The 16,556-nt window shown below is 35.3% G+C and overlaps 1 protein-coding gene across 1 annotated transcript; it reads left to right on the top strand.

Annotated features, from left to right (window-relative positions):
- The first annotated feature begins 21 nt into the window (after nucleotides 1–21).
- Nucleotides 22–9,703, top strand: LOC138309239 (small ribosomal subunit protein uS14m-like). Its single transcript, XM_069250393.1, has 3 exons — nucleotides 22–273; nucleotides 1,296–1,487; nucleotides 7,797–9,703. The coding sequence occupies exons 1-3, from the start codon at nucleotides 223–225 to the stop codon at nucleotides 7,977–7,979; spliced, it is 426 nt and encodes a 141-aa protein (XP_069106494.1). The 5' UTR covers nucleotides 22–222; the 3' UTR covers nucleotides 7,980–9,703.
- The last annotated feature ends 6,853 nt before the right edge of the window (nucleotides 9,704–16,556 follow it).

Here is a 16,556-nt window from a genome sequence, read left to right as displayed (position 1 = left end):
TGTAAAATGTTTGTTTCGAACAGTGAAATTAATGACAACAGAAAGCTTAAGAATGACACGTTAAGTAACTTTCAGAACGTGGGTCTTATTTCTTGCCTTTCTCTTTGTAAAGATTTCCTAAATAAGCTCACTTGCATCAAAATGATGGTATAGTTTGTGAAAGAATTGAGAGTCATATGAATTAACACCTCGTTAAAAAATTCGCGTGTTAAAATAGTTGCAATGCAAGCGATTACATCATCTTTGCGAATTTTGGCAAGGCCATTTTTGAAGGTAAATTATTCTATTTTTGTTTCTCTTTCTTTTAATACTAAAATATGTAAATCCGGGACAGGGCTAATATAGGCATTGCCTGTTGCCAATTTCCCAATTGTAATCAGACATTAAAATATTCTGAAATGAAAAAAATAAGGTCGCAACAGCCGCCATCTTGAAAACACATTTCGAACTTCCCGAGTTCCTCTCAAGTTCTACCTGTACGATTTAGGCTTTAGCTGAAACTTGCAGGAAATGATCCTGACATGGTCCCAACAAAGTGCTGTTATTTTTCGGGTCGATCCGAAATCCAAGATGGCCGTCACAGCCGCCATCTTGAAAACGCATTTTGAACTTCTCAAGTTCTACAATTGCGTTTCAGCTGAAACTCGCATGAATTGAAATGATCCTGATATGGTCCCGACCAAGTGTTGTTATTTTTCGGGTCGATCCGAAATCCAAAATGGCCGCCATCTTAAAACCTTATTTCGAACTTCTTTTCAAAATTTCTACCAATTTGATTTAGCTGAAACTTGCTTTGTCCCGACCAAGTGTTGTTATTTTTCTGGTTTATCATCACATTTTGAACTTCTTACCTCTGTATTTTGGCTGAAACTTGCCTAAAATGATCCTGATATTATCTTGACCAAGTGTTGTTACATCTGTGGTCAATCCCAAATAAAAGATGGCTACCAAAAAAAGTACCATGACACCATATCTAATTAGATTCATATAAGACTATTGTCAAGATGACTGTTAAGGCCCTTGGGCGCTCCTGTTCATTAATGTTTAAAACTTTTGTTAGCAAATATTTTCATATTCATCATACAGCTACTGCATATTTTTTATAAGCTAAACTTTGAATTTTTGAGCTTAAAATGTCTTGTTTGAATAAATGTAAAACTAAAAATAAATAGTTTTACAGCTTTTTTTATCAAAATTAATTTTAATTTTGGACCAAAATCAGCGGAGTCAAATTCCCCTATATTTTGCCAAACTTTTCCCCTCTTTTGAAATCTATGAATTTTTCTTTGGTTTAGGTGCTTTACTTTCCAAATACTACACTTCCAGTGGAGCAGCAAGCTTTTCAGACGGCTCAGGTACGAACCAGATATGTCGACTGGATGATGCGCAGAGATGCTAAAAAGCGAGAACTGATAAAGGAATATGGTGCAGAAAGATTGCGATATAATGCCATTAAACGCAATACAATCCTACCATCAAAAATACGAGTAAGTTAATTCGTCTTTGCATAAATATCATGTCTTCCTTGCATGTTGTTATCTATTGTACATGTATGTGACATCATTGTTTTATGAAACAGTGAAATTCTCTCCAACACGTGCATTACATTACATAGGTCACAATCAATACCTAGCAGCAAGGGTAGAGAACTCTTTGATATTGAAACTGAAAACCAGAGGGTTTTTCTTTTTGATTTCTTTTGTAAATTAATTTATTGATGGCTTACAGACTGTAGTAAATTTGTGAAATGTTAGCCAAAATTTGTGCTTTGTGCTCTTCAATTCGTTTAGACGCTTAGTATTTGAAATGATATGAGCAACAACAACACACAAGCGATTGATTGTGACAAGTTTTCTATGACATTTCTTGCATGTTTTACTGACCGGCTAATTATACACTTTTGTTTATCATAGTATCGGGCAATTCCGATGAAGCTCACATACATATTTCTTAATCGATTAATTGGTCAAACACCCCAAACAAATGATGCTCGATTAACTGGATTAATCAGAACACCACTAATCCATCCGACTTTGGCTCAGGTATGGGTACAGCATACATGTTATACCTGCTTAATCATATTGATTTACGATTTGGAATTTCAACGGTATCAATCAAAATACTTAACAATGTCGAGAAAGTACGGTAATGGCTCTTTTTTGCCCCTAAATCTACCAATTTCAAAATTTCAAATTTGAAATGAGGCCTCAAAAAGAAGGACAGCTTATTATTCCCGTTTTTTCTGAAACGGGGGTATACATTTGGGTTTGTCCTATAGTCCGTCTGTCTGTAACACTTCGTTTCCGTGCAATAACTGTTACAAATGTAAACTGATTTTCTTCAAACTTGGTGACAAGATTAAATGCTTTAAAGGCTCGACCAAGTTCGATCGCGACTGTTGATGGACCTTATAGTGGAGTTTTGGCCTTTTGAATTACTGAAAACATCATTTTCTGCCATTTCCGTGCAATAAGTGTAACAAATGTAAACGGATTTGCTTCAAACTTAGTAACAAGGTTAAATGCCTTAAAGTGAATAGTCGGGCAAAGGAAACCAGTCTAAATGCGTTCTTTGGCCTTCCAAAAGTCATTGTATACCATAATGATGGTCAAGTTCTGCTTACGGTGTCCAGTTTTGACCATTGAAATGTTGGGGAAGCCCCGTGTAAATTTAGCACAGTTCTAAATATAAATTCGCCAAACTCTTTGAAAACGAGGCTGCGTGGAAATGTCAACATGGACATGTGTTTCTCAGTCGTGTCGGTTTCGTTTCGTGTGATAAACCACTAATGCGGTATGCAAATTGTTGTTTTGAGATGATACATTTGATGCAAATGAAGTATTCTTACATTAATGACAATGCTTTGTAATCATTTTTCGATAAAAGCATCTTGTACATGGAAATCGACACAAATATTCGGCCGATGCAGAGGTGGGGCCCCGGCAAGGGGCAATTATTGCAGCATCGCATTCGTCGTATTTTACATGAACCGAATCATGAAGGTTAAATACAAATAATCGTAACATAATTTCCCATTTAAAACCACACGAAAACGTTCCATAGAACGTCCATGCATGTAGCTGTCAAAGATGTGAAAATAAATTAGCTCATACATAGATATTTTACAAGTACAATATATGTGTTCAATTATTCGTGTAGTTTTTTGCAGAGATTTAATTAAATTATCTATGTCTCTGTTTTTTTTTTTTTTTTTTTGTAAACAATATTTGAGTTCTGGAGAGAGATGACATGAATGTCCAGCTGGAAGGAAAGAAACTTTTATGATGTATATGTATCGTACAATGTATATATGTAAACGTACATTCCATGTAGCTGCTATAGAATTACAACTAGGAAATTCTCTCAAACATTGATAATATTTAATTCTTCACATTCATGTAGGCCTATGCTGTGAGAATTAACACATCATATATATTTCCAGAAAACATTTAGGCCTGCATGTATGTTACTTTCCTTTTCTGTTGTTTCCTGTTCTTTTTTGTGCTCTGGAGAAGAAGATGATTGAGTTGAAGAAAAGTAATTAATTAAGAGAAATGTGTACCACAGTACTTTGTCTGTAGCCGAGGGGTTCTATACTGTTTTAATAGTCCAGTAATTAATAATTAAATTGAAAATTTCAAAATTAAGATGAAATTGTAAATTCCATTTTTGAATGAAGTGGTTCCCCTCCTTTGAGAGTACACAGTGTGTATACCCTTTTTGGTTTTTAGGAATAATACCTGAATAGGAACCTGAAATAACATGACAATCAATCAGGTATGTGTGTGTTGGGGGTGGGGGGTGGGGCTAAAAGACAGAAGAATCATGAGGATGGGAAGTTGTAACTTGAGTGGGGGGGTTGAAATATAGAAGAAATAGCTACAGATAACTGGAAGTGGAAGGGTGCTTTATCATTTATCTGGTCATTGCATATTTGGGGTTTACATGGCTTTTTTTTGGTTATTTAGTCTCATTGATTTTGGAGCAACTTTGAATCCATATGGTACTGTATATCTTTCTTTTTTCCATGTGTAGCTATTTCTTCTGTATTTCACCCTCCGCCCAAGTCACAACTTCCCAATAGGTACCACTTTTTTGTTTAGAACTCAAATCAAAGACAGATGTACATAGTACTACATACTACATTTTAGTCTATGTGTTTGTAATCACTGTTACTACAGTATTAATACATAAATGGTCTATGTACAAGTTACACATAGACAATAAATGTGAAATTTGGTTCAGACAAAAAGATTTTTAACATTTCAGATAACTTGCTAGTTTTATGGTTTTATTTATATGTTGAGTCTACTCTCTTGTAAAGTAGAATTTAGAAATCCTAAGACAATGGTATCTATATTGCTATATGTAAAAAAAATCCTTATATTTTAAAAGTAATTGAAAAGCTATCTCACAAGCCCTGACAAACAAATGGGCCGGCATATGGATGCAAGAATTATAATCACTGGATCTAGAGGACTAATATAAACAAATATTTCTACAAAGTTAAACAATGAAAAAGTATTTCATCATAATTTTATTTAATGATTACAGTTGAAAGGAACATTTAATAAATTAATACTGTTTAAATGTTCTGTTCATGATCTTCTAGGTCCATATTGGAAAAGTTTACTTTCAAGAGCACTCATATCAACATTCTTCAGTCTTCATATGATGCTAATTGTATGTATATGTATACATACACTTGTATACAGGTCCAAGGGATGAACTTTAGATGTATTCATGTCACTATGCATGCATGGTGCCTGAAAAAAAGAACCAACAATTTTTTATATCTGTTGAATATGACAAAAATTGAAATGATCAATTTCAAATATATATAAATGAATAAATGTAGGTTCATTCTACAGGGTTTTTTTTTATTTTAGAGAAAACATTTTATAAGTTGTGAATGTGTCACTGATGCATTTGATAGAATCAAATATTGTTTCAAAAAAGATACAAAATTCATTATCTATAGTTCCAAAAAAAAAAAAAAAATGATTATAAATGATACATGGCTGCAGTACATTTCAACTCTGTAAAGTTTGTCATATACACATGAACCAGGTACAGTTGTAATAAATATACAAACACTATTTATTATTATGACCAGAAATAATACTGTATGTGTCCTCCAAATATATCTAAAGAACAAGCTAAAACCTACATGTACATATGTATATGTGTATATCAGAACATATACAATACAATTTTACCAATTAACCTACAATGTAAATCCTATATACAATGTATGTGTATAACACTACCAGAACATGTACAGAACAAAAATTTACAAATTAAAAATCTATAAATATATACATCAGAACTGTATGAATTGACCGGTAGCATAATATTATAGATTAATTGAAACAAATCTTAGCTTGATAATGCACTAGCGGTTACATTCTAACTGTACATGCATTACAACGGTACATTTTATAAATATTCAGGGCATTCATTACCCCTAAAGAGGCCCCACGAAAGAACCGCTATTTACCCCCAGGGTTACGTTTTACGCGATTGGGGAACAGGTATGAAACATGTGACCATATGTGACCACTCATTTATGAAAAAATACTGCTAGGGACTATTTACATAATGATCAAAATACGAAGACTCACTCACTATCAGCTGAGCAGGGAGTACCGGGTAGTAGGCCTAGGTACGTACAGTAGCGGTCCGGAGCCGCGTGCTCGTTTGAACTGTTCTCTTCACTATAACAAGTTGTATTAACACTCTCCATGCGTCGTAATGTTTACCGAGTCATTTGTTGGGATTGTCGCTGCTCCATTGTCTTTCCTTTCGCATTTTAGGTGAGTCAGTTGGTTGTTTTGGCGGAAACCTTTTGGTTCAAAACTACGGTAGCCATGTTTTGTTTACTACGGAGAGTGGTGGATGTTGCGCATGCGTTAAGGGTGAACTGCACTCATAGCCGGTCGGGAGGACTTTTAGGATTCCCATAGATATTATTATTTTCTTCGCATGTACAGCGATTTTGACGGAAAGTTTTATTTTTCTAATTCATAAGAAATTATACCGGATATATTAATACCATTTTTACCGATTTTACAGTCACTTGCCCGACTATTCGCTTTAAGGACACAGCCAAGTTCAATCACAACTTTCAACGGACCTTATTTAGCGGAGTTATGGCCTTTTGCTTAAATAAAAAAAGACAATTACTGCCACTTCCGTACGATAACTGTAATAAATATTAACCGATTTTCTTGAAACTTAGTAACAGGGTCGAATGCCTTATTCAGCGGATGTTATTTATCAGAGTTTCGGCCCTTTAATTTACTACAAATGCCATTTTTCTGCAGTTTCTGTGTAATAACTAACAAATGTTAAAACTTGGTAACAAAGTTAAATGCCTTAAGGGCTTAGCAAAGTTCAATCGCTCTTAATTAGCAGAGTTATGGCCCTTTGATTGAATAACTTTTTTTTTAAAAAGTCATTTTTTTGCCACTTCCGTACAATAACTGTAATAAGTATATATATATTGTTACATTAACGAATAACAGAAAGGAGAAACCAGCAGCTAAATTCAAAACACAATTTAATTATATATACAATATATACAGAGATGGTTTACAATATCTAAAGTAAATAGTGGTGGTACAAGAGTAATACGATGATTTAAAGTGTTACTTATCTGTATGCGAATATCCTGGTATAATCCTTGATCCTTCCAGGTTTCAAATTAACAATAATCACAAATCCACAAGGAAATTGAATGTCCACCGATGATTTGTAAAGTTCCAGGCAATATGAATAAATCCACACAAAATGTTGTAATAATCCACAGATAAAGTCACAATAGCTCTCCCAATAGAATCTTATATGGCGCTGTACAATTCTTGATATGTCTTATTACAGGTCTCATTACAATTCTGATTAGCCTTGGGCAGCTGGAGTATATATAGCTTAACCCTAATTCAAGAATATTGGAGAACCTTCTACTTCTAGAAATATCTAACTAAAAGCAGTAAACAAATAAACACACATAACTTTCTGGAAATAGATCATTCTAGATCTCTACTTAAAATCAACATGTTTACAAACATATTTGTTTATACATGATTATATTCTAGAAAGTTCTATAACCTAGACTAATGATATGACCTTTATAGGATGTATTGATAAAAAAAAGCTATAGGAGTTATCTCCCTTATCTCATAACTACATGTATTTAGTGTCATACATAACAATATATATATTTTATTAACCGATTTTCATCAAACTTGGTAACAAAGTTAAATTCTTATTTACGAATAACACTTCAGATTATTTTTTCGTGTTTCGACCAAGGTTAAACCTAACCTCAATAATGTTTACCTACAATATGTCCTGAAAGCGGGGGATGAAAATTCCACAAATTTGCTTGTTGGATTAATGAATATGGTATTCTTTAATTTAGCAAAAACATGGTCCTGTATTTTAGTATTGGACTCTTACCTTTCAAAGGAGTTCTAGGGAACCTCATAGTCAAAACTAAAGGGAAACCTTAATACCGTTTTCGACCCAATAAACTCCATTAAACAATTGGCAAAAGAAATATATAGAGAGACCTCTACACACTTTTCATAGTTTCAGTCTTCGTTTAATTCAAAGTAAGTGAAAATGAGTCCTCTAAAAGGGTAGAGGCTCTTTAGGGATTGGGCTCTCATTTGGATGAAGACTGGAGTAAGGTACCTTATGATTATGAAAAGTAATGAAGGACCTATCGCTTAGTCTGCCTTCAAGTTTTGAATTTGATTATCACAGTATTAATATCTGTTCTTGTCTTGTAGGAAAAAGCTGCAGAGGATATACAGACACTGCCATTGAATAGTTCTATATCTCGTTCTCATAAACGATGCATTATAACGTCTCGAGCACGTGGAAATCTTCGGAGGTTCAGAATGAGCAGAATTGTTTGGCGGAAATTAGCGGACTACAACAAGTTATCCGGTGTCACGCGCTCCTCCTGGTGAATGTGTTGTGTTGGTTTTTAGACATACAGTTGAAGTCTCTTACACCTGTGCATTGGATTAAATTATTTAATACACCCAAAAAATTGTGATCCTGTTCTCATAAGGCCAAAAAAAAGGGTTACCCGACCAACCCTATCTTTTTTACCCATGACCCTAATTTTTATTCCCCACTTTTCTATGAAAAAAATATTAAAAGTTGGAATTTTGATCTCAGACTCCGGTTCCAGCCATTATATTAGAGTGAAAGACACTAAAAAAAAATCCTCCCAACCTACTGATCCTATTTTTTTTTTTGCCAATGTAACCCTAAACAGACTTATTTTTTGGTCTAACAGGAAATTCACCCAAAAATTTCATATTGGACTGTTCCAGTCTTGGAACAAGAAGAGATTAAATGTGTATTCAGGGGCGAATTAAATTATTCACTCAACAAATTGTGATCCTATTTCTCATAACAGGAAATTCAGTCACCCAAAAATTTCATAATGGGCTGTTCCAGTCTTGGAACAAAAAGACTTTAAATGTGTATTCAGGGGTGGATGGGTTAAAATGTATTTATCACTTCTGCATTAGGAAAACAAATTTTGCATATGAATTTATTGGATTATTGCTTGTTCAGCAACTCAATTTACCCACATAGGTTATCTATCAACAGCTGTAAACCAATGACATTACTTAATTTTGCAGGTTGACATTTTCAAAATTTGCAGTTTTAAAACTCTTTTGTACTTATATTTGAAACGTTCCCATGGTCACAACGTGATTGGCTGGGAAATGTAAGATATTACAAGTCATGAGAAAGTAGGTTGCAGTTGATAAAAGATCATTTGATAGGTGAAATATGTAGAATATTGAAACTGTATTGGATGAGTCTATCGGATTACAAAATTACTGGAATTTTGTGTTAATCTGAATCACAGGGACCTGGTAAGAATTTCCAACCAACAGTAGATATATATACATAGGTATGTATACTGCAGGGATTTCTGTCCGGTTTTAATTTTGGGAGTCCCAGGGATGCCTAGGTATGAAGTTTGTGAGTCCCTTATAAAAACATTGGAGTCTTTTTGTTAAAATTTATTGTAGATCTTTAAAAATCTTTCTATGCTGAATCAGAAAATATGTCTTGTACTGTGTTGACTGTATATGCCTTTGAAAAAAATAGACAATTACATTGATTCTACTTCATCTAATTTTCACGTAGAACATAGAACACTTTTTTTATACATGCATTAAGAAAATAATATAATTGGCCTGTTATTTTCTTTTTAAATTCATTCCACATTGAGTCCGAAGGACACCCATCATTTTAAGGAGTCAGAAAACCTGCGTCCCGGAAATCCCTGATACTGTTGTTTAGTTTGGTTTGGTTTGTTTAGTTTTACGTCCTATTAACAGCCAGGGTCATGTAAGGACGTGCCAGGTTTGTTGGTGGAGGAAAGCCGGAGTACCCGGAGAAAAACCACCGGCCAGCGGTCAGTACCTGGCAACTGCCCCACATAGGATTCGAACCCGCATCCCAGAGGTGGAGGGCTTGTGGTAATATGTCGGGACATCTTAACCACTCGGCCACCGCGGCCCCTGTTGTTTAGAAAGTTGTGTCTGGTCCCTGTGATAAGAATGATGTTTTGATGTAGTGTTAGATATACAGGTATGGTTTGTGAGTGAAAGTATGTGACGGTATATTTTTGTGTTTTGACTGAATAAAAGTTTACTGATCTGTTTATATTTCTTTTGTTTACGATGAAAATCGGATGGAACAGAAGATATGTAACAGCTGCCCTGATTGGTTATAGGCTTAACATTCCATTGCCAGACAAGGCCATTTGATTAGGATGATCTCAAGTACATGTACCGTATTTCCATATTAAATATAGATATACTTTATTTATTTTACATTGATTGAGAAACAAGTTATACAACTTATGTAAATCACTCTCAATGGCCCGGATGTCACTGTGCAAGGGATCTTAGTGTGGAAGGAAACCGGAGTGCCCGGAGAAAACCCACGTGATCAGGCAAGTGACCCCTAACCTTTTCACGTCGTGCCGGGGATAGAACCCTGATCGGCTAGGTGAAAGGCGAGCGGCTTAACCACTACACCACCCGACCACCCTATTTTCCCTATTGAGAGCGCCTCCTCTAATAAGGGCGCCCCCACTTTTAAAACAATTAATTTCATACAATTTTTCTGGCAGATTGTGACAATTTGTCTTTGCAGGTGTTAATAAAATATTGTTTCACATCAGTTTGATGATTAAAATTTCTATATAATTTTGTATAATTATGTAATTTCAATACTCACTTGACTTAAAAATGTAAGTTGGTTATAGTAAGTTTCAGAGAAATACAAAAATAAAAGCAAGATGACTTTAGCCAGTTTCAGAGAAAAAAAAAAAAAAAAAAAAAACAATTACCCACACCCGGCGCCCTTATTAGGGAAAATATGGTGTATGTAATATCTTGCATGTGTGAAGTTAGCTGCCATATTGTAGCTCAAAAGACTTTTAGACAGAAAATGATGTCGTCTTTAGAGCTACAATTGGTGTCTATTACTGCTAATGGAGCAAAGTAATGATCATGCAAATCATTATTAAAACGTTTGTATGCATTTTATCCTACTTGTTTTATATCACATATCTACTAGGTAATAAAACTGAACCGTATAAAATATCAAATTCACGAGACATTATTTTTTCACATATACCTATGATGCTATCTTGCAAGGAAAATTATACGGCAAGTCTACAAATTATGTATTTGAAGTCTTATGAGTGGTAAAGTAGATATTAAGAATGGTCGTTATGCTTCTTTTGGACAAAAATATTACATAAATGATTGTATACGCTTAAAATAATTGGAAACCTACAACAAAGTATAGAAAATTGTGCCCGAATGATTTTCTGAGGCAGTGCTCCACTATGACATATAGCACAGGGACCTGGCACGATTATTTTTACTAACAGTATACATATATATTATAGTATCTATAATATATATATGTACACTGTTGGTTAAAAATTTTCGTGCCAAGTCCCTGTGACATATAGGGACCATTTCGTACACGGCCGAAAGGTATAGTAGGCCGGGTACGTATATTCGTTCCAGTGTGAAATATATGCAAAAGTTATTAACTTACACTACACATATCATCACCTTCGGAATAATTTGATTACAATAAATAAAATGTTAATTTTCAAAGCGCGGGTCGTCTTATGTTTCCTGCCATTTTAGATACCACGCTGTAGTTGACTATCACCCCGCCAGACGGCAAAACAGCAAGATGACTCTTCACTGTTATCATATATTACGCCTGAAATTTTGCATATTGTCGGTGTTGTAACCTCATCTTAGGTCATCGGTATACACAAATGTATATTTTCTGATGCTGTTAATGCCTTTATGTTTTGATCTGGAAAGGTAGTGAGCCTTTAAAGTGAGTCACATTATGTTTTGATGATTGTTCTGCAAACTAACCATTGATTATCCCTATGAACTATTCTTAATTTTATTCAAACATGAAAATAATATTGAAAATATATATAAATAGAACACGTAAATGTGTTTGTCTGAAAATAGCCAGATAAATTCAATGGCGAACAACCAAATAAAACATTTTCGTTATCCTGAAAAATATTTTCCTATGTGAGCCTAATACGTTTCCGTACATTAGCGTTGTCTGTTAACATCTACAATGTATCAGTTGACAAACATACCTGGGGTCAAAGGTTATACCCATGTGTGGACTCTGGCACCAACAGAGTGTAAATAACGGAATCTCTTGATATTCCCCAATCATTGCTACAATCCTGATTAACTACGGCACCTTTAATTAAAAAATATCGTCATAATTGTTATCAACGCTATTATTTGGCAAAATTTGTTATTTTGTTACGATTGAAAATATTACGAAAAAATAATGCGACTTTCAAGTGAATGTTTGGTTTCTCATTTGTTAGAACGAATATACGTACCTGGCCTACTATACCTTTCGGCCGGGTACGAATTGGTCCATATGTGTCGTAGTGGAGCACTGCCTCCGAAAATCACTCGGGCATAGTTTTCTATACCTTTTTGTAGATTTCCAATTATTTTAAGCGTATAATATTTTATATAGTTCAGTTTTATTCCCTAGTAGGTAAGCGATATCAAAAAAGTACGATAAAATGCAAAAGAAACGTTTTATAATGGTTTGTATAATCATCACTTTGCTCCGTTAGCAGTAATAGGCACCAATTGTAGCTCTAAAGACGACACCATTTTCTGTCTAAAAGTCTTTTGAGCTACAATATTGCAGCTACTCATTTGTATGTGAAACCTGTGAAATTGTCTGCATTTGTACTTACTCCAAAGTTGCCGGATAGGTGCATGTAAGTAATAGTGTATAATGTTGTTAAGTTATCTTAAAGGCACATTAACTTTCCGTAACAAAGAATTTATATTGATGGCGTAACAATCTGATTAAAATACAGATCCCCATTATACACTACGTAATAACGTAGTGTATAATAATGAGGATCTTATTACGTACGTAATGTATAATGGGGATCTGTATTTTAATCAGATTGATGGCGTAAGATCATAGCTGAGATTACAACGCAAAAGCAAATTTAAGTTTCCCTGCGTAATCTTTGTTTCCAGTGAAGATTAATTCATGTCGCTGTTTTGTCATTGGTGCAGTGATAGTCAACTACCGCGCGGTTATTAACACGACAGTGAGAAACATATGACGATCCGCGTTATGAAAATTAACATTTAATTGTTTTAATGAAATTGTTTAGGAGATGGTGAAGTTTTATACTAATGTTAAGTTGAAAACTTTAACGGTTCTACAAAACTCCCTTTATATTTCATAAACAGCTTTTGATTTTTAAACTGGATTTAATGCAAAACGAGATTGATAATTTTGTAGCCAGAGAAGTTATTAGCTTAACATGAATACCTGTACAAAACTTCTGTGACAGGGTAAATAATTCAGTAATTAATGTAATTAAAACTAAGTATTGCTGAATTTTTGTATCTTTAGAAATTAAGCTGTGCCCCTGCTTACATGTCTTAATTACCCTGCCATCACCTTCTGAAAAAAATGAAGGTTAATATGAATTTGCATAACTCGGGTCGTACCACAGGTACTTAGCTCGCTGACAAAAAAATATATGTAAAAGAGTAACATGTCCATGTAATGGTTAATATTTAAAATGAACACAACTATAAAACCCAAACCCCTGAAGACCGGCAAGAGCTGAGAAAGCGCTAGGGCGGAAAAAACTGTTTTATTTCTTTTGTAAGTATATGTATATACTCTTACATGTATGTGTTGTCCTAATTATCGCACGTTGGTTGACCATCACTGCACCAGACAGCAACACAGCAAAGTGGATTACGCAGGGGATCTTGCATTTTTTTGATGTTGTAACTCCCTCTTAAGCCATCAATAACAAATTGTTTCTGTTATTATTGTTTCATAAGAAACTTTTTTTTGTCCACCATCATCAGATGGTGGGCTATTCAAATCACTTTTCGTCCGTGGTCCGTCGTCCGCCCATCCTTCCGTCCGTTAACATTTCTTGTTACCGCTATTTCTCAAAAAGAGCTTAAGGGATCTTTCTTAAATTTCATCTGTAGGTCCCCTTAGGCCTTTGGACGGTGCATAATGCATTTTGAGAATGGTCGGTCAACAAGATGGCCGACAGCCCGCCATCTTTAATTTAGATATTTAAAGTTTGTTACCACTATTTCTCAGAAATTACTGAGTGGATTCTTCTCAAATTTCACATGTAAGTTCCCCTTGGGCCCTTGATGTGCATAGTGCCTTTTAGGACAGTTCAGTCAACAAGATGGCCAACCGGCCGCCATCTTGGATTTCATCGTTGAAGTTTGTTATCGCTGTTTCTCCAAATGTTATATGAAGCAAGGGCGTAGGCAGCGGGAGGGGGAGTGGGGGGTGCAAACATGTCTTTTTGCCCCCTCCCCCATTTTCGCCGTGTGAAATGTTCTAAAATTGCAAATTTGAAAGAAAAAAGGGTCCTCCTACACATTTTTCTTACTTCATTCTAAAACATTCAAGCACATAATGTTCAAACCTTTAATAGTAGAAATTCAATAGACATTAAATTCACTAAAAATGTCCATTAAGGGATTCTACGTACTACATTTGTATTTCCTTCCCCCCAAACACAAAAATCTCGCGCTTTCGGGCCCTCGCAAAATTATCAAAATACATAGTAAAACTCATCTCGGCCATTCTAAATCGTAATATTTTTCCCGGGGTCGACCCCTAGACCCCTAAATCTCTCGCCTTCGGCGTTCACACGCTAATTTGGCCAATTTGCAAATTCGTTAATTTCCTTTTAGCGACTCCACTGTCTATAAATGTGTAGAAGGATTATATTGAATGATACATGAAAAAATTATATACAGTATATATGGTTGTGTGTTGAATTAATCTCCTCCTGTCGGTGCGGCGCGGGGGGGGGGTGTTACAAGATATTGAGGACTTTGCCCCACCCCCCACCCCCATTACGTTTCAAAGTTGGGAAAGATCCCTCTTTCCATTTTCATACATAGATCATTCGTTGGTGGGCGCCAAGATCCCTCTGGAATAGTTGTTTTGTTTATGAACATAATGGGCCTTTTGAAATTGTCAGTAAGTTGTGATTAGCCTAATCATCTTTTGAACAATTGGGCTCCTATTGGCCCCTGCCCTTCCTGCAACTCAAAATCTGATCCTGTAAAGAGGCTTTGGACCACCGACCCGTCCTGAGTACATTTATGTCAATGGCAGCTGGATTTAGAGACTTTCAAATACAACGGGTAGTCTGATATGCAATACGTGAACCAAGTAAAGGTCTAGGCAGTCACAGGCGTCTGAGAATTAGTTACAATCATTATATATATATAAATATCAATATGAACCCACCGGAGTGCACGTGCCCATAGAGACGTTTTAGGGGTCCAGATCAAAAATTGGTAAAATCATATTCTACACGGTACCATACACGACATCGATATCGTGTATTTTTATCTAGAGACGCCTAAAATATCTAAAAATGGTCTATGAACACTTTAAACTGACTTTGATAATTCTCAGATCCCTGCATACGGTGTTTGGGTGGAGCCATATTGATTTCACACGCAGCTGAGTGGTGCTGGATGTGTAAGCACTTAAGAAGAAGGTTGGAAGGGGGTCTGCGGGAGTCTCCCCGGGAAAAAAAATGAAAATCTAGATTTGAAATGGTGCCATTTTGTCGCTTTTTAGCAGTTTTTGCATGATCTACCATTATGCAAAATAGTTAACATCAAATGGGTCATGCTAGTAGGGTATATCAAATATTCTTTTTAGTCTCGTAATGTCATAGGAAATTAGTTCATTTTAAAATATTATTTCAGGTAGGTATACGTTATCTTTGATGCTAAGTGTTCAATGAATGTGCACTTATGCTGAATTGGAAGATATGAAATTTATTCCGTCTGTAAGCAAGAAGATCAGTTCGTTCTTTAGGATTAGCAAAGTTCAGATCATCCCCCAATATCTATAGGTAACGTCTTTATTTCTTACTTTCATAATGTTCATGCTATAATTTCACCAGAGAAACTTGTTTATGAAATATATATGAGTATAAAGTACATATCCACATATTCTGTATTTGCATTTTACAGAGTTATCTGCCCTTGCGGGTAGGTATTGATTGTGACGTCATGTGTTTGCGAGCGAAACGTCATACTTTTCGGAGAAAACGATGTGAATTGCGCTCCTAAAATAATGACGTAACAATCGATACCTACCCGCAAGGGAGCTAATTCTGTAATATGCAAAGACGGAATATAGACCGAATTATCTGTCTTTTAAAATGAGTTCATTTTCTTTTTGTTGTCGTTTAGATACGCTCATCTCATTTTAAGAGACAGATGATTCGGCCTAATCCAGGTACAGAGTGAGCATCACCACATCGAAACTCAAACACTCCATACAATGATCTCTAATCCACGACTTCCAAACCCGAAATTCCTAGAATCAAATTAAAGTTCCTTTCAGGCGAAAAAAATCACTTAAACCGGCTCCTAAAATTAACTGGCAGTCCATCATGAGGGACCTAATCTCACCAACGTAGCTTTTTGACTTACACTTTTATTTTGCTCTTGATACGGAGGCGAACGTACTGTTACGAACATTATCAGGAAAACAAGACACAGTTTTTATCTGTATATTACCAAAACTTTTACAATGTATAGACTGTCACTCTCACACGTTGTATACTCATTTTAAAACGAGTTTCACAAAAACAAACACATAAAACTCCAAAGTTACTGACCAGTACATTCTATACGTGCCTCGAATATTGGCATTTCTCGAAGTTTAATACACATATTTAGGAAAATGATGTGCATGCACGGGCTTATGTGCTTACATGGCAGCTCATCCTCGATACTCCAGGGGTTCCGATCACTTACGATCTCTACACCCCTGGACTATCTCATAGTGAAATTGAAGGCAGCTCAGCGGAAAACATTTGACCAATCACAGGCTAGCAAAGATTTCCTTTGAAGACTACAGAGAGAGCGACGCCTAACATCTAA

This window comes from Argopecten irradians, chromosome 15 (assembly GCF_041381155.1).
Source record: "Argopecten irradians isolate NY chromosome 15, Ai_NY, whole genome shotgun sequence".
NCBI lineage: Eukaryota > Metazoa > Mollusca > Bivalvia > Pectinida > Pectinidae > Argopecten > Argopecten irradians.
This window is presented reverse-complemented; position numbering and strand designations above follow the sequence as displayed.

Bases quoted from the DNA above. Each gene is read 5' to 3' on its own strand.
- LOC138309239 (XM_069250393.1), top strand. From the start codon at position 223: ATGCAAGCGATTACATCATCTTTGCGAATTTTGGCAAGGCCATTTTTG. The intron at 274-1,295 runs GTAAATTATTCT...TCTTTGGTTTAG, and splicing joins TGGCAAGGCCATTTTTGAAG to GTGCTTTACTTTCCAAATAC. The intron at 1,488-7,796 runs GTAAGTTAATTC...CTTGTCTTGTAG, and splicing joins TCCTACCATCAAAAATACGA to GAAAAAGCTGCAGAGGATAT.